Source organism: Lipotes vexillifer, unplaced genomic scaffold, assembly GCF_000442215.2.
Source record: "Lipotes vexillifer unplaced genomic scaffold, Lipotes_vexillifer_v1.1 scaffold192, whole genome shotgun sequence".
Lineage (NCBI taxonomy): Eukaryota > Metazoa > Chordata > Mammalia > Artiodactyla > Lipotidae > Lipotes > Lipotes vexillifer.
In genome coordinates, this window is record NW_006780202.1 from 938786 (window position 1) to 964550 (window position 25765).

The 25765-nt window shown below is 35.7% G+C and overlaps 1 protein-coding gene across 1 annotated transcript in view; it reads right to left on the reverse strand.

Annotated features, from left to right (window-relative positions):
* The window catches only part of LOC103070722 (conserved oligomeric Golgi complex subunit 5), a gene marked incomplete at its 5' end in the record, with an annotated part of 40796 nt that extends 26439 nt beyond the window's left edge, over window positions 1-14357 (reverse strand). Inside the window, 4 exon segments of the mRNA XM_082930969.1 lie at window positions 3302-3324; window positions 3766-3869; window positions 12730-12792; window positions 14247-14357. Coding sequence (XP_082787095.1) covers window positions 3302-3324; window positions 3766-3869; window positions 12730-12792; window positions 14247-14357 — 301 coding nt within the window.
* Window positions 14358-25765: the final 11408 nt, after the last annotated feature.

Genomic DNA, 25765 nt, shown 5'->3' on the forward strand with positions numbered 1-25765 from the left:
GCTGAACCGGGTAATGAACTGCAAAACAAAAAATCAGCCAGTACAGTAAAAGGCACTATTTGATATTTGTCTCCCCCTCCTCTGCCTGCTATTTTACTCCTAAGCAACTTTTTATTTTAAAAAATTGGTAGGAAAGGCATTGTTTATTTTTGCTAAAAGTTAAAGAGCATAAAATAATGTTTAGATTAAATTCTAAAGACTGTTTTAGGATGCTAGCAAGATGACTGAAAGAATCTTGGAATCCATTTACCAAAAGACTATTAAAAATGAAACAGACAACCATCTGTCTTGGATGATTCGCAGAAGTGCCTTATGCACTCTGACCTTTCAAGGTCTCTTCCAGCTTTACGACTCTCCATCCACTCACGTGGTTTGCCTGGTTAGTGAATAAATCAGTATTAGATACTGAAATAGGATTTTACACTTGGTGGCAACAGAAAATGCTGCCTTCCCCAAACAGATTCTTGGCAAAGATATCTCTGCTCTTGTGCTATTTAATCCAATCAGTCCAATAGTAGAATTCTGACTGTGGAACTGGTTATGTAACAATACACATGGTATGCAATTTTTTCCTCCCAGATGATGTTTGGAAAGGCTTTAATTTGGATCAAGAGATGATGCCAGCTGATGCTCCATGAAATACTATTTATAATTTATAAGTGTTTATAATTGCTCTTTAAAGAATATATGAAAAGAATGTGCAATATTTATAGGAAAGAAGAGTTATGCCAAAATTAGAAATCACCTGATATTAATTAGCGAGCCAGTGAGATCACTGGCTATATAATGCTGAATCTTTTTTTCAAAAAATAAATCACTCTGAGAATAATGCAGAGAAACTGGCAATGGTCTAGGGAAGAACAACAGATATGATTCAAAATGCCTAGAGCAAGAGAATGAGGTGAACTTAATTATTTTAAAATACAGCAATGGTTATTATAAATGGGATGCTAACCAAAGGTCTTCCACATCCAGAGAGCAGATAGAAATAGAGAAAGCATGCTATGTTCCAGCAGGAAGAGACCTTGTTCAGGTGTAAGAAAGAATGTCCTAACTATGGCAAGGCCATTGAGGGAGCATGGTGGAACACTGCTGTTTGCAATATTATAGGGTGGAATGCTGCTTGGTACAGAGTACAGGGACAGCCTTAGTAAGAGATGGCAATCTTCACGTGGGGTTTGGTTTTGCCAGATTCAGACCATCATGGCCTATCTTTATTCAGGTTTTGTCAGTCCAAAAGGCTAGGTTAAAAAAAAAAAAAAAAAAAAAAGGAATCAATCTCTTTTTAATCTTATGCTTTATCAAAAACACTGTCATTATCTTGGTACTACTCTGGAGGATTGTTTCAAGAATTCTAATCTGGTTAGGTGATATGATTTCCTTGAGGATTAGAAAATGATATACTAAGCCAGGTTCTGTAAGCATGTGTCAATGTAAGTAAAATAAAATGATCTATTAGAAAAATTCTGAAATATGTATTATCAATTCTCAGCATGGATTAAAAGTTTGACTTAAATTTACTAGAATATAAACCTTGCTTGGCAATTGCTAAAGCTCAGTTTTCCCAGTTACGTCAAACATTTTAGTAAGAGGTTCTCAACTGAGAAAGTGAGCAGAAATGTCACGGTCTTTGTAATGAGAGCCCGCATGCAGAGGCAGAAGGCAGAAGGACTAAACAAACACACGCCTGAGAAGCGGCACCAGTCGTTCTGGGGTCAGTGTGTGTTCTCCCCTCCTCAGAGGTGCTCATCCACCACTTCAAGGATCTAGGGTCCTCCTACTGTTACTGACTTCCCTCTCCCATTCAAAGCTGATATCAAGACACGAGTCATTTTACATTAAATAACAGAATTTCAATCAATGTACTATGTCAGACATTTACAATTTAAGCTTTATCTAATTTGGAAAGAAACACACAGGTCCCACTAAATACATTTAAAATACCAGGAAACTGTGTTGAGGATTACTTTTTAATTAGCAGGGGATTCTGTAATCATACTACAAATAAGCTTGGCCTAGAAGGTAAACCTGATTTATTCCTTTTACCGTGAGAAGGTGTGAAGGGCTTGGAGGTATTCATTATTATTTTTCCAAGTGTGATCCCGGAAGATGGCCCTACTATAAAAGTGATTCCACTTGCTGAATAGTTTCATCCAATGTCACCTTATATTTCATATAAGCCATACATATATGAAATGACATGACAGAATTACTAATAACAAGGTTCTAGAAAGTGGGAAAATTCCTGCCATGAATGCTCCACACTCCTGTACGGCCATGTATGGAAAATAACTTTCAGTGGAACCTCAAATGTCTGCTGTACAGAGAGAGTGAGCTGAAATGGAGCCATTAATGGCCATTTGGGGAAAAAAATTGAGGACAATGTTATACATCTTAAAATAATGCTGCATACCTGTGGCAACCTATCAGTTAAAGAACCAATCTGGCTCACTAGTATTTAAGCAAACTAATAAAAACATATCTACTTGGGAAACCAACTTTTAATGTCTAATGTGTTATCTGCAGGCACCAGCTGTGGCTCATCAATACAATTACTCAAGTAAGCACCTGACCACTCTTATTAGAACAAGCCTTCAAAAATTACTCCAGTTTTGCCTCCTTTTCAGAGGCATTGATGATTGGTCTAACTGGGACATTTCAGATCATTTCTGAACAAAATTCATTTTCTCCCCAAATACTGGTAATCAGCAGTTTTATATTCCTGCCTCCAAATACTACAGCACTTTTGTGTAGAATCCACTTTACCCTTCTGTGCTTCATACCATTATTAAAAATAGAGACTGACCTTTTCACCTTTCAAGAGATATTTTGTAAATGAAATAATAAATGATTTGAAAAATTAAAACACAGTGTAATAACCACATAATTTTTCTACGAACAGCTAGACTCGGCTAGAAATTTTAAAAAGTAGATACACTATTAAACAACATGAACATAAAGAAACAGGGCAGTTAAAAAATAGTAACTATGAACTAGGAATAAAAAACACATATCTACACTAATATATGAATATTTAGCTCTAGAGTATGGTTAAGTTTTTCAAAAAAATCACACTAAGCATGTGCAAATAATTATTTCAAATTCTCCACAGTTTTCTAATACACTAAGTCAAAAACATTTTACTTTACTTAAAAAGATTTCAGTAAACACTAAGCTAGGAACTATGATTCTTATTCTCAAGACACACATGATATGGATAAGCAGTATACATATGAAAGAGCTGTGGAATAATACCAAATTGCTTATGGCTAGGAGTGACATGACCAGATTAGACTGCCACAAGACTCTGACAAGGAAAATCATCTTTGCAGGGGGTTGGGCAGGACCTTGCCCTCAAAATCAGAGCAGGAATCGGACTAGCAGAGTGACAGAGGCAGGATATTTTATACAAGGAATACCATGCCAATACCAGAGGCTCAAGTACAGCCTATTTGTGAGAAGTAAGGAAAAAGATATAATTGCAAAGAGGAGATAGTACCAAATGTCCTGAGGTGCCAAGCTGAGTCCCGCAGATGTTAATGGTTCCATGTTTCAATGACAGGAGAGAAATGATGACAGGAAGAACTGAAAAAATTTAATCTGCTAATGGTGCTCAATGAATAAAGCAGGATAAGGATGGAGGCCAATCCCATCACAAGAGGAACAAGGTTCTAGATTGGTAGAGACTTAGGGAGTAGAGGTGGAGGTGGGAATGAAAAACAAATGTACTGAAGGTTAGTGAAAACTTTGGTTGGAAGTCATTACCCAGAAAAATCTTCTTGATGCATAGTGATGATGATGGCTTCTATAGCATCTCCCACGGAAGTCAGCAAGGGTTGCACAGCATTTCCCATAAGAACATGGACCGCCTGAAAAGAAGATTAAATTAAGGAGAGGCAGGGCTTCCCTGGTGGCGCAGTGGTTGAGAGTCCGCCTGCCGATGCAGGGCACACGGGTTCGTGCCCTGCCCACATGCCGCAGAGCGGCTGCACCCGTGAGCCATGGCTGCTGAGCCTGCGCATCCGGAGCCTGTGCTCTGCAACGGGAGAGGCCACAACAGGGAGAGGCCCGTGTACCACAAAACAAAACAAAACAAAAAAAATTAAGGAGAGACAAACTTTAAATAGATCAAACACAGAATCTGAAATATGAGAAGCATTTTGACTAAAAGTTTTCACATTATATCAAATTCAAACTATATACAGTTTAACTATAATACCCAACAGAAGTCTGCTGTTCTCCTAACTGCTGTCAGTAATGATTTTTAAAGCTTAAAATATGTGGAACATGGCACTGAAAAATTTCAACTCCACCATTTTTCTCATATTTTCAAAGTTGAATGCTCAAATGAACCCCTGGAGAAAGAAGAAGAGAGGGGTAGTGCCACTTAGGCAGCAAAGATCACATGAACACACTTTTTTTTTTTCTAATTTCCATTCACTTATTCTTTATATTATTTTTTAAACATCTTTATTGGAGTATAGTTGCTTTACAACGTTGTGTTACTTTCTGCTGTATAACAAAGTGAATCAGCTATATGTATACATATATCTCCATATCCCCTCCCTCTTGCGGAACACATTTTTTAAAGTTTCTGAAAAGACTGAGGCAAGACCAAAAGTAATTCTTCAAAATTGGAACAACAACATATGCTTTTGACCAGACTGAATATAATAAATATATCAGTGATTCTTAGAGGGCAGAACAGTTAGCCTTTTCATGGATTAGATTTCTATTTAGAGTTCTACAGCAGTGAGTCTCAACTGGGAGCAATTTTGCTCCCCAGAGGACATCTGCCAATGTTTCAAGACACTTCTGATTGTCACGACCAGGGTGGGGTCAGGGTTTGCTACTAGCATCTAGTGGACAGAGCACAGAGATGCTGCTAAATACCCTGCAGTGCACAGGACAGTCCCCCACGACAGAGAACTACCCAGCCTAAAACATCAATAGTGCTAAGGTTGAGACTGTTCTCCTGTGAGGTATAATTATCAATTAGGTTATATAAGACCCTAGGCCTTAGTTATAAGTTTTTAGTGTGAAAATATGACTGGGCCTCAGTAAACATTCAAAATCTAAATTTTAAGTATATTATATGTGCTTCAGTCATGATTACATACGATGAAGATGGATGACTCTGGCTCATACAAATGACTGAAACCAGTGAGAAAAGGTTAAATAGGACCCTTATTCATTAAATTCCTAAACGTCATCTCCAGCCCTTAATCTCTGATAAAAATAAACATGTATACAGGATTTAGAGAGATATGCGCTCCCATTTTCTCTCTAAGCCCTCTCCCCTCAATCCCTTGGCTCTCCTTACTGAAATAAAGGATGAAAACAAACAAAAACAAACAAACAAACAAAAAAGAGAGAAAGAGTTTGTGTGTGTGTATGCACTTACAGTTTGCCCTCAGGGAGCTCACAATCTAGTGACAAAAGGTAACAAGTTGTAGTGGTATCAGTGCTCTACAGAGTGCTATGGGAACATGGGAGAGACACCCAATTTATACTGAAAGGATTTAAAAAACAAAAGGTGTTACGTGAACTGAATTTCAAAGATCAAAATGGGTTAAGAACCAAGTGTGTGTGTTGGGGGAGGGTGGGAGGCTGGTGGGGGCCATATATCAAAGGCACAGGAGCCTGGGGAAGTTGACGCATTTGGGGAACTGCAGGTGTTCAACACAGAGTATGAGGTGGCTGCCTATGTGGAAGAGAGACAGCAGATGTATTCTGCATAGGCTGCTAAGGAGATGGGAATATATCCTGAAGGGACTAGGAAACCAACAATGGGTTTTAAGCAATGAAAAAAAAACATGGTTAAAGCTTTGAATTGGGGAAAAATCATGCTGGACAGCAGAGTAGATAAATAGTAAAGTCGGGAGGACACAGTAGGAGTATAGATGCAAAGTGGTGAGTGCCTGAACCAAATCAGAGGCAGCAGGAACAGAGATGAGGAGACAGGGTGGAGACACTGGGAAAGGAAACAGAGGACTTGGGAATCAGATGTGAGAAATATGGAATGTAAAGACTGAAGGGTACACTCAGATTTTTTCTTCTTTAATGACTTGGTGGCATTATCAACTGAATGTGTAAATGCAGAAGCAGCTAGCTGATTTAGGGACAGAGGGAGAAAATAATGAGTTCAGTTTTGGACACGAGTTTGAAGGACTTACGGGGAAATCCACATGGGCTATCTAGTAGGTGCTGAGATCTTTACAGCTGTAGTTTCTGGCAAGTTTTGACTAGATATGGTTGTCTTTAGCTTTTAAGAGGGGAGATGAAGACAAAAGAGTCAATGAGACCCCACAGGATGATTTGTAGAATAAGGCCAAATGCCATTTTAAGGTCATCCAGAAGAGAAACCTTTGACGGATTAAGAGGAGTAATAGCATGTATTTAGTATAGGTCACGTGCTGGATACTGTGCTATGGGCTTCGCAAGTAATCATCCCACTGAAAACTCAATTATTCCTTCCTCTAAGAATTACAAAAATCTCTAATTTACAGATGTGGAACCTAAAGTAATTTGTAGATAGGGAAACTAAAGTCAAGTTAAGGAGGTGTCCAAGCCATCAAGTGGAAGAGCTGGGATTTTCCAGGTGCACTTGACTCCAATAAGCTTTTGGTTATATCAATGCGTTGCCACTGGGCAAAGAAGTAAGAAGAGATCCTGGAATACAGTGAAAATAAATAGGAGATTTCAAGAAGGAAGGGCAAGTTTTCTACGCTAGTATGAAGGAGTGAGTACCTAACTACAGATCCTCCTACAAATAATCATTGAAAAATACCAAAAACAAAACAAAAAAACCTACTGGAGGCTTCTGGAGATGGAAAAATGCAATTAGTTTTAGAGGGGTGTGTAAATATATAGCAACAAGAAGAGACTGAGTTTTCCCTTTTTTGTGATTCTTCTCTGAGAGTGACTATAGTCATGGTAGTGGCAAGGCTGGGTGGCTAAAACTCTGAGAGAAAAACCAAACCAAACCAAACCAGACCAAACCAAACCAAACCAAACCAAACCAAACCTACAGTCTTTCAGGTCAAAGGAACAAGGGGAAGGAGCCCTGGTTCAACCAGGGCTGCTGGAGAGTGAGAGGGGAACCTCAGAAACGAGAGAGCCAGAGAAGAAGAAAGCCTATTTTTCTATGTGTGAACTCAGCACTAGTCTTCAGCTGACTTGACCATGCGTGTGCAAGGCAAACTACAAATGGCTTGCAACTAAGGCTTAAAGAACTATACTGAGATCTGAGACACGGCCAACTGCAGGTTTGACAGTGCACAATTTGAGTCTAAACAAGCTAATTAACTGCTAAAGCAATGGTCAACATTTTTAGGAGCAATATATAAAAATACTGAGTCTATACAACACAAAGTTCACATTGTCTAGGATATATTAAAATGACTACAAACAAAAAGCTAGGAGATGTTGTCAATTCTAAAGGGAAAAGACGATCAATAGCTGCCAACTGTGAAATGATCCAGACTCTACAATTATCAGGCAAGAACCTCAGTGAAGTAGAGAAAAAAATGCCCATAATAAATAAAGTAATAGGAAATCTCAGCAGAGTAACTGCAAGTGTAAAGAAGAACCAAAATGGAAATGTTAAACTAAAAAAATTATACTACATGCACTGAGATGTACACATACTTCAGTAAATGCAAAACTTCTATATTTTATGTGATCCAGTACAATATTAACTCTAAAAGACTGTGGAAAGTTAATGATGCATGTATCCACAGAAGAACAACTAAAAAGAAAATGAAGAAGAGGTATAGGTGAAAATCTAAGAAATAAATTAAAATGAAATTTAAAAAAATAATTAATAATCAAATAATCCAAAAGGTGGCAGAAAAGGTGGAAAAGAGGAAATAAAACCGAGGGAACAAAAAACAAATAATAAAACTATATACCTAAATAAAACCTTATTGATAATTATACTATGTTAATGGATTAAACACTCCAATTAAAAGGCAGAGATTATCAGAACAGAAAAAAGGCAAGACCCACTGTACACTGTCTTCAAGAGATGTACTGAAAAAAATAAAGACACAGAGGAGTTGAAAGTAAATGGACAAAGAAGATAGAGTAGTTAAATTAATATCAGATAAAACAATGCATGACAATAAGTATTAAAGCTAAAGAAGGATATGTCATAATGACAAAGGGTGTTCATCAGAAGGCATAAAAATGATAAATACTTAAATAACAGAGCTTCAACACAACTAGTAACAGAGCTTCAAAATGGAGGAGTCAAGAATCAACAGAATGAAAAGGAGATATAAGTAAGTTCATAATCATAGAAAATTCTAACTCCCATCTTTCAGCAATTGATAGAACTACATAAAATACCAGTAGAGGCATATAAAATCTGAACACATCACTACACCTTAACTGATATTTACAGAATGATACTAAACAACTGAAGATTACATGTTTTTGTCAAGCACACATGGTTCATTCATCAAGACAGACCACGTGCCAGACCATAATACTCAATAAATTTAAAAGGACTGAAATCATACAGAATATGTTTCCTGATGGTAGGAGAATTAAATTAGAAATTAATATCACAACACTGTAAATCAACTATACTTCAATAAAAGAGTGATTAAAAAAAAGAAAACAGGGCTTCCCTGGTGGTGCAGAGGTTGAGAGTCCACTTGCTGATGTCATGACACAGGTCACGAACGACATCACGAATGACAGGTCCGTGCCCTGGTCCGGGAAGATCCCACATGCCGTGGAGTGGCTGGGCCTGTGAGCCATGGTCGCTAAGCCTGCACGTCTGGAGCCTGTGCTCCGCAATGGGAGAGGCCACAACAGTGAGAGGCCCGCGTATCGCAAAAAAAAAAAAAAAAAAGAAAGAAAAAAAAGAAAACAATAAGATATCTAGAAATACCACAAAAAATGAGAAATTAAAAGAAAAAACCATGAATCAAAGAAGAAATCACAAAGGAAATAGAAAATATTTCAAACTGAATGAAGATAAAAGTGCAACATAACAAAATTAGAGGGAAATTTACAACTTTAAATTTTTGGGGGGGTGGGGGTCTAAAAATCAATGGTATAAGGTCTCAAAAAAACAAACAAAAAAAGGCAAAGAAAATCCAAAATAAGTAAAAAAAGACAAAAGCAGAAATCAGTGAAATAGAAAGACAAACAGCAGAGAAAATTAATAAAGCCAAAAGTTGGTTCTCTGAAAAGAGCAATGAAATTGATAAACCCACAGCTAGACTGATAAAGAAAAAAAAGATAAGAGAACACAAATCATCAGTATAAAAAATGAAGAAGAGGTTATCACTATAGGTCCTATAGACATTAAATGGACAGTTAGAGAATATTATGTACATTATCCTGACAAATTAGATAACTTAGATGAATAGACAAGTACCTTATGTCACAAAGTATCAAAGCTCACTCCAGAAAAAAGATAACCTGAATAGTCCTGCATCTATTAAACAAATTAAATTTGTAGTTATAAACATCCTACAAAAAAACTACAGGCCCAGATGGCTTCACTGGTGAATTCTACTAAGCATTTAAGGAGAAAACAATACAAATTCGACACAGATTCTTTCAGAAAATAGAAAAGGAGGAAACACTTCCAAAACCAGACAAAGAATTACAAAAGAGAAAACTATATACCAATATCCTTATGACCACTTTAACAAAAATTAAGTAAATCAAATCCAAGGATACATAAAAAGGCTAATACATCATGATCAACGATGGTTTGATATTTGAAAATAAATTCCTGTATTTTATTAACAGAACAAAGAGGTAAAACTGTATGATCATTTTAAACAGAAAAAGCTATTTGATGAAACACCACCATTTACAATTTTAAAAAGTCTCAGTAAACTAGGAATCGAAAAGAACTTGTTAAAATATCCTCCTTTAAGTAGTAAAATAAACACTGAGTGTTTTCCCCCAGGTCAGGAACAAGTAGCCAAGTCCACTCGCACCTGCTCTAGGCAACACAGTACTGGAGGTCCTAGCAGGTGAAACAAGGCATGGAAAACAGGCATCAAGACCAGAAAGGAAGAAATAATACTGCCTCTATCTGTATTATGATATGATGGTGTACAGAGAGAACTTTACAGCTGGGTGAGGTTTCCCACTTATGGAAAATATAAAACAGAGAAGAGAGCGTTGTGGGGAATGCCTTCATGTAAAGGATGGGTAGAGGATTAATAACTACCACAGGAAACCGAGAAAGGATACTAGATTATATTTCATAAGCTCTTTACAAAGCAGGGAACAGCTTGCCTAAAATAGCAAAGGTTACAAGAATACTGAAGCCTCAACAATGCAGAATATTCCCGTAATATAGAACATCAAACCCACACCATAAGGGAGAACTGTCATATATAAACTTCGTAATATACTATCTGCACAAGATGATCTCAGTAACAAATGGATCAGAATTATTGGGCTAAGGTGTTTAAATGCTACTTATAGCTGAGGTGGTTATAATGAAATGACTCTAAATGTATAATCATTAATATTAATTATGTCATCCATGACATAGGAGATAATGCTTGTAATATGAGATGAGGAACTTTGAACCTAAAGTAACATTTAATTTTGGATAAAATCTCAACAAGGCAGAGGAGACTATTATGTGTCTACCTATATTTTTTAGTAAGTAAAAAATTATGTTTAATATTTTTTCCATCAAATAATAAAAGCATACAGATTTTTGGTTCTTGGGTTGCACTTATGCATTGTAACATCCTAATTCAAAGTGATGCACTAAGTTTCCTACAATTTTATGAAAATTCAAGATTTTCTTTTTTTTCTTTGAGTCAGAGGATTCTGTTTGTTCTTTACTTATTATGCCGTAAAGATTTTTAATGAAATTTAATTAAAAAGCAAGGCCGAAACTGTTTCACTGAGGTCTGTTAACATAAGAAATTCAGTCTCTAATTGACAGGGTCACTGCAGGAGGAGGGCTGTGAACAGACCGGTAGTCGTCTCTTACCCAGTTCTCAAAGGCAAAACTGGCGAAGCCTCAGCAAACTGCGGTGCCCAGCAACATCAGACACCAGTCCTGGTGAGCGAACCTCAGAGTGAAGGCCACACACAGCTCAAGATGAGGGCAATTTCCCCTGCACTGGCCTCAACCCCCAGCCTAAAGTAACTAATACGAAGAATAACCTTTATTGTAAGTTAAAAATACAGATACAGAAAGTCTACCCAACAATGAATTACAGTGTCTGAAGAACTTCTATTTTTGACTTGTCCAGGAGACTTTCATCATCAGGCAAAGTGTAGGCAACTCTCTCTTAACCTACAGAATGGACTTTCTCAAACCACGTGTATAAATGCATATTCTATATATATACAATTATATATGTGTATATATTTATAAATGATTATATAGTATGTATGGGGTACAATGTAAAATGTTATTTATCTTGGGTAGTGATCAAAAAATATTTGATAGCTATGGCCAGAAGATAAAGACAAATGAGTAATTATATATTTAAAAAAAAAGACTACATGTATTCCCTGCCTGGAAGCAAGAATAAAACAAACCTTTTGGTTTGCCTTATTGGCTCGATTTTACAGTATTTTTTGATTATCAATAAACTGGACAACTCTTACTAAAAACAATTATTTTTATTATGGCAGCTCTAATACTACTTCATCATAATGAGATAAGTACATTGGGAAAAAGAAAAGGATTCAGAGAAAACATCCAAGTGTACTTTTTCTATGTTGGAGGAAAACAGACTGTCTCCTCCTACCTCATATATGAATTTAGTGTCCTTAAGTTTTGCAGCCTTAAATCCCCATCCATGTCACCCATGGACAGCACTTGACCTCGGAATTTCCCTTCTCCTTCAGGACTTGTGACACTGTCCTCTCCCAATTTTCTTCCTCAATGATTGTTCTTTCTTTGTATCCTCTTTACTCTCTGAATATTTCTCCTTGGAGTTTACTGGTGGTAGACCATCTCTCTTTCTCCTTCCCTCTTTCTCTCTCGTAACTCTACCCAAGTGATCTAAATTCAGTCTAATAGTTGACATTTACTACCTTTGTGTAGGTATACTGTACCATTTTATATCAATAGATGCAGAAACTAAGGCAAGAGAAAACTTATTAACTTGTCTGAGGTCATACAGCTAGTTAAATAGCTGAGATGGGATTCATACACAGGCAGTTGAGCTCCAGAGTCTTTATTTTACTATGTGGCCTTAGTAGAGTTTCCAGGCCTTGGCAAAACTGACATTTTTGGGCCTGATAATTCTGTGCTGTGGGGAGCTGGCTTGTACACTACAGGATGCTTGACAGGATTCCTGGCACTAGATGCCAGGAGCACCCCACTCCAAGACATGACAATCAAAAATGTTTCCAGATATTGTTAAATGTACCATAGGTGACAAAAATCGCCCTGGTGGAGAACCACTGCTTTACTGGGATAATACTGGGCTGCACTGCCCTGAGACACAGTGAATACTTATAACTCTCTTGCTTCTCTTGCTTATGATACAATTATCATAAATGCAACACAGTCTGTAGACACCAACAGGGTCTATTTTTAAATTCTAGAAAAATATAAACACACATGTCTTTAGGACAATCATCAACATGCTACTTTTGGCATATGGAGAAGATTCTGAATTATTTTTAAAATGTGACATCTCCCACTCATCCAAACAAATAATTCTAAAACCTATTCCAATCTATAGAGTCAAAGATTAAATTACATTCTTTTACCTTTAGGGCTGAAATTATAGTTTGCTCAGCTGCTGGTGGGAATGAGCTCTGACTGGAAACCACCTAGAACAAATCCAGTTATAGTTTTGCTTAAGTTATTTATTTTTATAAATACTAATTTTGATCATCACATGATAAAACTGTTTCCACAAGCCACATATAAAATATTATCATTATTTTAGAGTAGTATCTCATACATGTTTTAAAAACCCATTAGTGTTTAGTAGTTAGGATAGGTTTTAAAATGTTTTCCTGTATAAGGCAAATATCTACTTCAAATAACTGAAACATTAAGAATTCTAATAGCTTAGATCTCCTTAATTATAAAGTTTTGACTTGAAAAAGTCAGTTTAAAGACATATTTACTTATTTCTTTAAAAAAAAAAATCACCCTTTGTAGGCTGACTATAATGTTTAACAAGTAAATGTCAAATGTTTCCCTTTTTACAAATCAATACCAACATTATGAAAATTTTGAAATGATCAATAAAGACATTTAAATCAGGCTAAATAAATACAACTTTGCATTGCTTTTGGTTCTTTAGAGTAATAATTAAAGGAAATGGAAAATATATCATATATTCTTTTCAGTTACTTTTGTTATTTACTTTTCTGAGATTTACCTGTTAATAACCCTTTAAATATATTTTGTTTAGTGTGCAAAATACAAATTTTGGAAACCCCTAATTGATAAAAGGACTTGTTAAAAAATTTAAGTAAATGAAAAACTGTCACATATTTATTCTAAAATACAATCTAGCATATTAGAGGTCAAGGTTTTAAGAACATCATCTAACCTTTGGCTTTTTCAGGTCTTCTATCTCTCTACTTACCAAATATTTTGAAAATCATTAATAGAGAGTAAACACAAGCAACTCAAGAATCAAAGAAGAGGTTGAAAGTGTTGCTTTCCTAATAATTATGTTTACAGTTCATCTTAGACATAATATGTAAAGGCAAAAAAGTTACAATTCAGTCATTTTTTTAAGAAGTACTAGTAGATCAATAGCAAAAAAAATATTTTTTACTCATAAATAGTCTTCAATGATTATAACATACGAGTTCACTGTTTTTAATGCATCTCCTCCCCCACTTTTTTGTACAAAGGTAGAACCTTTCTGACATGTTAGAGGGCTTACTAGTTCTTACTATTACTAGATTTGCTATAATTTACTACCACCCATATGATACCAAATTATGTGGTTTAATGGGTATAAAACACAAGTAATTTACCTTTAAATCATCTGTTCAATAAACTTAACTATACCAAGCAACCTTGAGGATCTACAGTTCATGTGTTTTAAACTAACTGTACAGACAAAAAGTCATACAAACAACAGAGGACAGGATCAAAGACTGTTTAGAAAAAGTTCATGCCTCAGCTTATTTTACAATCACATTTTCATTGTATTCTTCTGCAAAAAATTAAATAATAATTCATTATTGTCTAAATTTAAGGCAAGAAGAAAGAAGAACTTGAAATTAAGTCAAAAGAACTTAATTAAAATAAAGGTTACCTTTGTTACCGATTGGTGCAACTTATATAGTGAATTCACTACTGCCACATTTCTTCTCTGCCCTTCGGTAAGAGGTCCAATCACCTGACTTGCATCTCCTTGGGTGGAGAGCTGTAAGAATTCAACACAAAAAGAAATTACCAAAATGATAGTTCATATTTACTGGGGGGGAGTTCATGGTCCCCTGAAAAAGAAAATGTTAATTGGAAATATTCAGGTCAAGCTTTGGACTTTAGGCATAGCCAGGTACCTCTGCAGATTTAACACCATGGACCTGGAAGCCTAATTAGTCTTGCACAGGAAGAACATCCTTCATTAGTACTTCATAGCTGGTGGACTCCTGAGGACAAGGGCGACCTAAAAGCCCAGGATGTGCTGTTATTTTGATACATCAGCATAGTATTTCTAGGGAATACCTTCTGCCAACAGTTTTTCTATTAAAAAACTGAGAAATAAGCCATCCAAAAAAAGAAAGCAGAGAAGGAAGGAAAAAAGAAGGAAGGGAGGGATGAAGGAATAAAAGTAAACCTACATCCTACGTACATTTGACAGCCATTACAATAGCCTAATGAAATGAGTGGTAAAAAGAGGGTATTACACTCGTTTTTTTGTAAATTAAAAAGGAAGTTGCTTAGGATTATACCATGTATGGATGATCAGCAGGAGTGGTACTAATGCATTTTAGGGAAAAGGACATGGAATTTTTACTGAATTAATCTAAAACTATTATAGTTCCATTTAAGAAAAAAATCCACCTACAAACGATTCTCATATTAATCAGGTTTTAATCCAATCCTCTACAACAATTATTATTTAAAGGTCAATTAAACTTGATCAGGAAAATAAAACATGAGGCAAGTAACTATATATATGGATGCACATCTCAAACATGAAAAACTGGCCTTTTAGGGAAGAGGTGAAAATAAGAGCATCTTCCCTTTGTTATAGTGATAAAAATAAAATATGAGAGAAAGAAATACTGTTTTTTTTTCTACTCTCCTTTGATACACACACATAAATTTTCAAAATTAAATTCCCACTTTATCAATTCCTACTTATGGCAACAAAATACAATTTAAAAACATTTAAAATAAAGAGAATAATCCTTCACTGAAGTTATAATCCATGATGATGGCTTTAAGTCAACATAAAGTTTTCTGACATTAGGTTAAGTAACTCCAACTTATTTTGCCTTTCCTCATGGACAGATAGTTACCAAATTACAATCAGGTTGTGTCCTAAATGGTCATTTGTAAGTTAGTAGGCTGAAAAAAAAAAAAAGCCGTATTTTTCCTGTAGAAACTATGTTAAAACTCAATGGTTAGACCTCAGATGAGCCCATATAGCCCAGTTTAATCTATAATGTGGTAAACTAATACTAATAGAAGCTCTGAGCTCCCAGGAGACAGGAGATGATGGGCTCCGAGCTATGGTGAGGGTGGGGAAAAGCTCCTGAAGCCACTTTGGAGACTGTGGCACTGGTCAGTGGCATCAATGGTTATGGTAGACTCAGGGGTTAGATGCTAAATATGTACCTGTCTATAATAGGCATTTAAAAACTATGAGTTCTAGCTGTACAATTTTTAAAAATCCAATCTCTCTTCTCTTGAGATTCTCTCCAAATAATTTTGAAGTGATAACAAAGAAATGGGAAAAGAAAAGAACCTTTCTGGGCTTCCCTGGTGGCACAGTGGTTGAGAGTCCGCCTGCCGATGCAGGGGACGCGGGTTCGCGGCCGGATCCGGGAAGATCCCACATGCCGCGTAGCGGCTGGGCCCGTGAGCCGTGGCCGCTGAGCCTGCGCGTCCGGAGCCTGTGCTCCACAACGGGAGAGGCCACAACAGTGAAAGGCCCGCGTACCGCAAAAAAAAAAAAAAAAAAAAAAAAAAAAGAAAAGAACCTTTCTGATGCTATCTTATTTCCACTTATTTTATGTATTCCATATTTAATAAAGAGACAGGCTCACTGCTAGAAAAGGATGGAGATTATTTTATTGATAATAATTGATCATAGTTTTAGGGTTTAAAAGTATAGAAAGGCCCATTTTACACCTATTACGATGCTATAAGTAAAAAGACAGATAATAACAAATGTTGGCCATGATGTAAAGTAACTGGAACTCTTGTGCATTGCTGGTGGAATTTTAAAATGGAGTAGACACTCTGGAAAACAGCCTGGCAGTTCCTCAAAGGTAAACAGAGTGAAAATACACCCAGCAATTAGACTCTTAGATATATACACAAAAGAAATAAAAACATGTATACAACTATTCACAGAAGAATTATTCCATAGCATAACAGGCTCAAAATGGAAACAACCCAAATATCAACCAACTGATAGATGGATAAATAAAAATAAGATGTAGTATATCCATACAATGGAATGTTCCTCACCAAAAACAAAGGAATGAAGCTGTGATACATGCTACAACATGGAAGTACCTTGAAAGTAAAAAGAAGCCACTTACAAAAGGCCACATATTAAATGATTACATTTACATGAAATATTCAGAATAAGCAAATCCACAGAGACAAAAAGTAGATTAGTAACTGGAAGAAGGGTAAATGGGGAGTGATTGCTAATGGGTAGGAGGTTTCTTTTTGGGGTGATGGAATGTTCTAAAGTTGCTTGTGAATATACTAAAAAACAATGATTTCTACACTTGAAATGAGTGAATTATATTTTAATAAAGCTGTTTTTTAAAAAGTATAGAAATAAAAATTCGCACACTACAAGGGTTATCAATGAATACCTTGAGAGCCTAGTGAAAACTAAGGTTAAGATTAGATGGCTCAGTTAAATAGATCTACAAAGTTCAATGAAGAAAATACTACAGTCACAGGAGCAAAACAATGATAATATAAAAGAACTAAAAATGAAATATCACTGTGCCAAAACCAAAGAACAAAATTTAAACATCAAAGTGAAGATATAACACGAGAAGATTGGAAACAAAAATAATATGCTGCTTATCTTGGCCTGACAGCACAGAATAGAATCAGTCCAACACCTCAGCTAAGTGGATCACCCTGTTTCTCTCCGGCACCACTCCTGTCATAAACTTTTTGGGGAAAATAATTTCAAACTTACAAAATGTTACAAAAATAAAAATAGTGCAAGGAACACCCATTTATGCTTTACTCAGATTTACCTATTGCTAACATTTTATCTCATTTGCTTTATTATTCATAGTCTTTCCTTCTCTTTCACACACACACACACACACACACACACACACACACACGTATATGCATATTTTTTTTTCTGATCATACATACATTATGGCCCTTTGTCCCATTTCAGTGGATATTTCCTAAGCATAGTACTACTCTTTTACGAAACCTCAGTTCAGTCATCGACTTCATAAATTTACATTGTTAACAATACTTTTATTTGGCATCTGCCATGTTTCCAAAAAGTTCTGGTTTCTTTTAGTGGGAAGTGGTATTGGAGACCAAGATCTGGACCCTAGGTGTGCTCACTGCTACTTACTCCTGTAAAAACTCTTAATCAATTCAATATTTATATAGATGATTGCTTCAATACCCTGGACTCTTACTTAGTTCCTTGTCTTCTTCCCCTTCAAGTTATAAAAACTATATAGTGAATTCCCATACACTGATAACCTAGACTTCACAATTAACACTCTACAATTTGTTTTATATCACACACCTATCATCTACCTTCAACTCATTTTATATTTTTGATTCATTTCAAAATAAGTTTTAGACATCAGTATACTTAACCCCAAAACAGTTAAGCATGTGTATAATTAACTGGAATTCAATATTTACTTCCATTTTTTTTTGTTTTTTTTTTTTTACTTTTAAGGTAAAATTTATATGTGATGAAATGCAGACATTTAGTGTACAATTCATTGAGATTTGGTAAACTGCTTTACTTGTGTAACACTAACCACATCACTCCAGAAAGGTCCTCCATCCCACTTCCCACTCAACCCCACTCTTCTGGTTTGATAAGTCTTGGCTTTTAAGTGGGGCTACATTCACAGACAATATGGAAAGCTATTTTTAACGAGTTCCAAAGACAGTATTTCACATATTATTCAGTCTCTTACCAGCTCCTGCTGCCTCCTGCTGTGTTCTTCTTGGGAAAAAATTTTTATTTTTGCTCACACATATTTTCAAAACCACTAAAAGTAAGGTACAATTTATTTTTTCTAACATTTTATTATGAACACTTAAAGACTTGTACAGTGAACACCCATATACTGACCACCTAGATTCTATAATAACATTTTATAACACTTGCTTATGTTATCCATCCCTCTATCCATTTTATTTTATTTATTTTTTTAATATAAATTTATTGTATTTATTTTTGGCTGTGTTGGGTCTTCATTGCTGCGTGCGGGCTTTCTCTAGTTGTGGTGAGCAGGGACTACTTTTCATTGCGGTGCACGAGCTTCTCATTGCAGTGGCTCCTCCTGTTGTGGAGCACGGGCTCTAGGCACGGGGGCTTCACTAGTTGTAGCAGGTGGGCTTAGTAGTTGTGGCTCACGGGCTCTAGAGCACAGGCTCAGTAGTTGTGGCGCATGGGCTTAGCTGCTCTGCAGAATGTGGGATCTTCCCAGACCAGGGATCGAACCCATGTCCCCTGCACTGGCAGGTGGATTCTCAACTGCGCCACCAGGGAAGCCCCCATTTTATATTTTTGATGCATCTCAAAATAACTTGAAGACATCACTATATGTGACTGACTTCATCTCACTGATTAGTTTATTCTATATCTTTACATAAAGTTTTTTTGGGTATATGAATGTAAAGCTTTTTCCACTCAGCATAATGTTACTGGTTTTCACCTGTGTTTGTTCCTTTTTATTGCTGTGTGATATTCCATTGTATGAATTTATCTGAGTTTGTTTTACCCATTCTCCTTTTGTTCCTAGAATGTCTGCAATAAAATGAACACTAGACTTAGGAATCTAGACTTTTCTCTACCACTTGCTAGCTGAGTAACTTGTGGCTTCGATTTCTTTATCTGTAACAGGAAACTAACAATATAGTCAATATCAAAGTATGCTTTGTAAACTGTAAAATGCCTTAGCAATGTAAGGCACTACCTTTTTTTTGGCTACGCGGCTTGCGGGATCTTAATTCCTCAACCAAGGATGGAACCTGTACCCCCGGCAGTGGAAGCGCAGAGTCTTAACCACTGGACCACCAGGAAAGTCCCAAGGTATTACCATTTTTATCTCCAGACAATTCTATGTCTGGTTCTCATTTTATTCTCACTTCTCCTTTGCTTAGTCCTTTCCCCTACAATCCACTCCTCCAAGCTCTACCTCTCTCAGTACCGGTGAGGGACTACAGGCACAGACTAGGACTGAGGAATTGGAAACAAATGCCACTGAAACTAACTAGAGGTACAGACTAAATTATTTTGGCTCCTTTTTGGTTATGGTAAGAAAGCATCTTGTCCAGAGTAGGCATTCTCTATTTCAGAAGCCTCCACCCACCTTCAGCCATTTTAACTTTTACTGTTTCAAGCTATTTCCTTCATTTGATCTCCTTAAAACTTACTTTTCACGAATTCACGTGTACGTTCAGCAAGTAGAAGATGCTCATTAGGTATCTGTTGAATGACTGAAGGGCCAGAATAATGGTTTCTCATTGCTGCTTTTTCAAAGTCCACCTTATTTGAGATGAATAAAATTGTATGGAGGTGCAAAAACACAGTTTTGGCTGTGAAGCATTAGGAACTAGGGAACTAGAACGGTAAAAGCAGTAAGAGATTCAATATTCTAAACTATGAGAAATGTACATACTGGTGCATCATGTTACACTATTTAATATAGCCTGGAAAGATGTCAGAAAGCAAAAGAGCAGCATTTGAATTTTAAAACACACACACACACACACACACACACACACACACACACACACACACACACACACACAAAGAAAGGGACTCCAAAGGCTAAAGGAATCCTTAATAATTAAAATGGTTCCTATGTGCAAACAACAAAACTTACTATCACACACACACAAAGAAAGGGACTCCAAAGGCTAAAGGAATCCTTAATAATTAAAATGGTTCCTATGTGCAAACAACAAAACTTACTATTCCTTTTTAAGTTCAATTATCTGAAGAAAGTATTTTTCACAAATTCTAATTCTGTACATCTGCTCACTAGGAACTTTGTGTGAATTCAATGCATGAGAAACAACTGAAATTAAAGTCCTGAAATGATGATAAGTTATACTGTTAACATGAAGAATGTTTTTATATAATTTTTAATTTGTAGATGAAATGACCCCAAGATCGCCCTAACATCACAGCTGAGGGCTACAAGTAAAAGAAAAAAAACTGACGATTCAAGAGATGAGTTGGATGAGAGCTTTAAATTTCTATTCAGATAATCTACTGAAAGTTACTTTTGGGGAAATTATAAAGTTGGTGATTTAGAAGAATGTCTAAAAAGAACAAGAAAATATACTATGGATTAGTTATGAGTTACATACGGTTAAGTTACTTTCCAGATATTATGGAAATACCACTAGTGTTCTATTTATCCGTAATTTCCATTACTGCTAAGAAATGTCAAGGGTACAGGATAACTCCTTTTTATATGGATTTGGTCACAATTCTTCTAAATATTTCTTTGCAATCATATGTAAAACAAACGAGGAAAAACGTATGTATTAGAATTTCATAGGTTTAAAACAGAACAATGCGAAATGTATACTAATCTACAATGCTTCCTGAATAAAAACAAGTCAAAACATTTTTATATTAAATCAGATAGTTTAACAAAAACTTTGAAATAAGCTCTGATGAACCTTCAGTTATGGTTATATCTATGCTTATTTTTCTGAAAGTGGTGAGTGTATTTGGATTACAATTGCCAAATTTTAAAATGTAATGCCATATTTATATTAGAACAAATTCTTTTGATCTAATGCATGCTTTTTATCCAATTTTGGAGTTCACAGCAAAAAAAAAATTACACGCAAAAGGCAAAGTATTATTAATGTTGTTATTCTAATGGAGTGTATAAAGGGCAAATAGCTAACTCTCCGATTGCACCCCCCACCCACCCCCCACCCACACAGAAGACATCAGTAATCAACTGTGGCCCTGTTATGGCCTCATAACACAGTGCTCCAGGTAGTGACTACAAATCTCTTAGACACAGGAGATGAGATCTATTTGTAATCCCTGAGTGATGTCATGTGAGTTTTCCTGGACATTTGAGCCAATGATTCTAAGTGTATTCTATGGTTCACCTAAACGCTTTCTAGGTCAAGAGACGCTGATAAGCAATATATTCCAAGAGCCTCAAAACTGCTGTACCCTTTCATAGCCCACTATCAGAAATGTATCCTAAGAAAATAGTAAAGCTATATGCACAAGGATAATGTTATTTATAAAACAGAGAAATTAGAAAATACTACATGTCTAAGAATGAGAGAATAGTTGGGTCTATGAAACAATTCACATGCTGGAACAAACAACAATGGGAGGTGCTTACGTTATAGTGTTAACTGTAAAAAAGCAAACAAAAAAAAGTAGGTTTGTCTGTGCAGCAGTTTTGTCTCAGAAAAAAAACTGGAAAGAAAGAAAGCAAAAATAGTAAAAAAATAGTATGAAGCATTACACAATGTGCAAAATTACCAGAATACTAGTAAAAAGCACTGTAGAATTCCATACAATCTAAAAGGTTCATTTGTAGAACACACTTAGAAAGTGTTATACAAGATAATTTCCTCCATTATAAAAATGAAAGATGTACAATTCCATCCCTGAAAGATTTAAGATAATATAAGAAAATAAACTGCTTTGGTAACTGTTTACTTCCCCAAAAGAAGATTTTTGGGAAAGGTAATCTCTTTTGATCTACTAATCTGTGATACAGATTAAAATAACTTTTATTTATATTTACTTATCAAATGCTTTCATCATAGATTACCTGGTTTAGAGTAAAGAATAAAAGAATTATAATTAAATATCACTTAGCTTATTATAACATGCCAATTAATCACATTAAAAATATATACACACACACATTCACAATTAAATTACTATCTAACATCCCTCGTACTAAATACAGTTTGTAATACATTAGAAATTGAATTGTATTTGAAATTCAGACATAGGCATGTTTCTGCAAATCTATATAGCAGAGAACAAATCCACAGGTTTACACAGCAATTCTTCATTTTCCTGGCATGTCAACCTAACTAAACTTCCCTGACAAATAAAATTAATTTTCTTAGGTGCTAAAACTATCAGAAAATATTTTAAAGAAAATCTCGCTACACTGTATGTCAATACTTTTCTGGTTTCATAAATAAGACACACTGAACTTATACTTTAAGAAGTCAAATTCAAGCTTTGTATATGTTCACTAGTGAGCGGTGTTTTTGTGCTATTACACATCTTTATTTTAAAAGTAATTCTATCAGAGCTTCCTAAGGTATATATGGCTGCTTGCCCCTTCACTCATTAAACAGCTTTAGGTTACCATATCTTTTGAAATTTTGTGTTTCCTTTCCCTTTTTCTTTAAATTTTGATGATTTTAAGAATCCTAATCTTATTCTTAAGGTGTCAGTTTCCTCTTTTTGATCTTATCTCTCCTCATATTGGTCTAACTTGCTGCAAAGTGGGAAGCTAGAGGACTAACCACATGCAAGCTAGGAGACTTCCCCATAAATTAAGTTTATACTTTAGTGCATGGACACTGTGACATCAATTCTAGAAGTTCAAAGGATGTTTTCAGTTCCTCCTGGTTCTTATTTATATTTCAGACTGTTTAATTTGTCAAATATTTGACTACTTGATAAAAAAAAGAGGTGTTACTACATATTTGTCTAACTGAAAATAAGGACAGGTACATTCAACTACAGAATAGATTCAGCAGTAATGCTACATCTTGACATCAGACTAAACCTTCACACAGATCTGATATCAAAGAAATGACAACTTGAGATGGGTTCCCTTTTGGACAATTAACATTTAACTAAAAAGCTTGAAATCAAATCTTGTTTACAGACAAGAGGTGAGTAAAACCAGCACACAGGAATCAAATATAGCTTTGTAATTCAAAGCTGTATTGCTGAGACACCCTGTATTACCGTTAGAAGACCCCTTTCTCATCAACCTACCTTTCTCATCAACCTCCTCTAGATCTTTTCCCAAGCTCCTGTCCTTTATGTCAAAAACTCCACCGGGCATATGGGATTTGATAACTACAGTGGGTAGGGAAGGCAAACACAATTTGCTAGGAACGGATCACTTGGAGTTTTTACTTTTTTTTTCTTCAAAGAACCTTACACTTTTGAACAACAGATGGAGTTTCCACCTACCCATGACTGATCACTGGCTCCTAAAACACTGGCCTTGTTAATTTAACTTAGAATCATAAGTCTGTATATTAATTCTTTGAAGAAGAGAGAATGGTTCATTGTCAGGTATACTGACCTTTTTCACTTTCCAATAATGAATACTAAGACTAATTTATTAATCAACAGGAAAACTCTTTGCATATACATATATTATAGAGAATAAGACCCCTTTGATTCAAGGTAATTTAGGTTTCATACACACTGAATTTCAAACCACAGAATTTCCAAAAGAAATAAGTTTATTATGCTTAGGGATATAGACAAACCAAAATCTCAGAATCCCACTATTAAGGCCTAAGCCAGTCAATAAAATTTTTAAAAATAATTAGTAGTTTATACATTTGTATATAGATTAGTACTTTCACAGTTTTTGAGATATAAATTCTAATGCAATTAAACCTATAATCTTGTATGCATTATTAATTTTCATAGCAAAGAAGTTCTTTATAAATAGTCTAAAGGTAACTTTCAATTTAACTAGTCTTAATAATATAAAATTATTGGGTTGGCCAAAAAGTTCGTTTGGGTTTTTCTGTAACATCTGATGGAAAAACCTGAATGAACTTTTTGGCCAACCCAATATATTACTGAGCTCCAAGATAATGAGGCTCTCTCTAAATATTAATCTTAATAGCATTGTTTATAATGTCAAACCAGAAAAAAAAAAGGTTAATTACCTGACTGAGAGCAATGATTATCTAAACTACAAATTTATTTTGCAAAATCTGGTGATGTCATTCTATGTTTGTGTTTGCCACAAATGACTATGACTGTCTGAGAAGTCTTTTTCTTTTTTTAACATCTTTATTGGAGTATAATTGCTTTACAATGGTGTGTTAGTTTCTGATGCATCACAAAATGAATCAGCTATACATATACATACATCCCCATATCTCCTCCCTCCTGCGTCTTGAGAAGTCTTAAGGAAGTAGCTCTGCCATTCTGCGGTGGCCTGATTGACCTCCTTAACCCCATAACTTCCCGTTCTGATAGTGGATTTGTGAATTTCTCTGTGAAATTCCATCCACTTGGTCTTATTAGTCTGAGGCTGTGCCGTAAGGTGTATCATAATTCTTATACCCTCCTAGTAAATTGTTCTTGTTCTCATTTTATGACCACCCTCTCCCCAACCCCTAATAATGCTTTTTGCTTTAGAGTCTATTTTGCCTGCTGTTAATATAGTTATATCAGCTTTTGTCTAATTACTACTTGCCTGAAATATTTTTTCTCCAGTCTTTTACTTTCATTCTTTATATGTCCTTATATTCTAGGTATATCACACAAAACTAAATTTAATTATTAGTTCTATCCAACATGAGGAATGTCACTGGCCAGTTTAGTCTATTTACATTTACTGTGATCAATGATATATTTGGAATCCATCTTACTATGAACTTTTTTTTTTTTTGGTGGTACGCAGGCCTCTCACTGTTGTGGCCTCTCCCATTGCGGACCACAGGCTCCGGACCCGCAGGCCCAGCGGCCATGGCTCACGGGCCCAGCTGCTCCGCGGCACGCGGGATCCTCTCGGACTGGGGCGCGAACCCGCGTCCCCTCCATCAGCAGGCGGACTCTCAACCACTGTACCACCAGGGAAGCCCACTATGAACTTTTTATATGATTTTTTTTTTTTGCTTCTTTTTATTCTGTTTACTTTTCAACTTTTTACTGAACTGGTACCTTTGTTTTTTACCCATTGTCCCCATCAATTAACTTAGAATTTATACATTCTATTTCTCTTCTTTCAGTGGCCATAATTAAATTGTTAAAATTCATACTCAACTTAAGTCAAAGTATCTATGGCTTTACAGTCCTCCTGAATAACACAAGCATTTTAGAATGGTTTCAAATTCATTATCCCTTCCTCACTGTAAGCTGTGATGTGGACTTGTATTTACGAGTTTTTTTTTTGTTTGGACGTCCCAAACTAGTCACTATTATTTCTTATTTTATGCAACTAAGGCTTAGAATTACCTACATATGTACCAATTGTTTGTGCTTACTATTCCTTTTTGCATTTCAATCCTTCCTTTAGAGTTAGATTTCCTCCTTCAGTGTTCAACCATGAAAGGGCTTCCCTCTCACTGAGAGTGAACGCTAAAGCCCTCACTACATCCTGCAAGGGCTGGCATGATCTAGAGTTGAGGTTA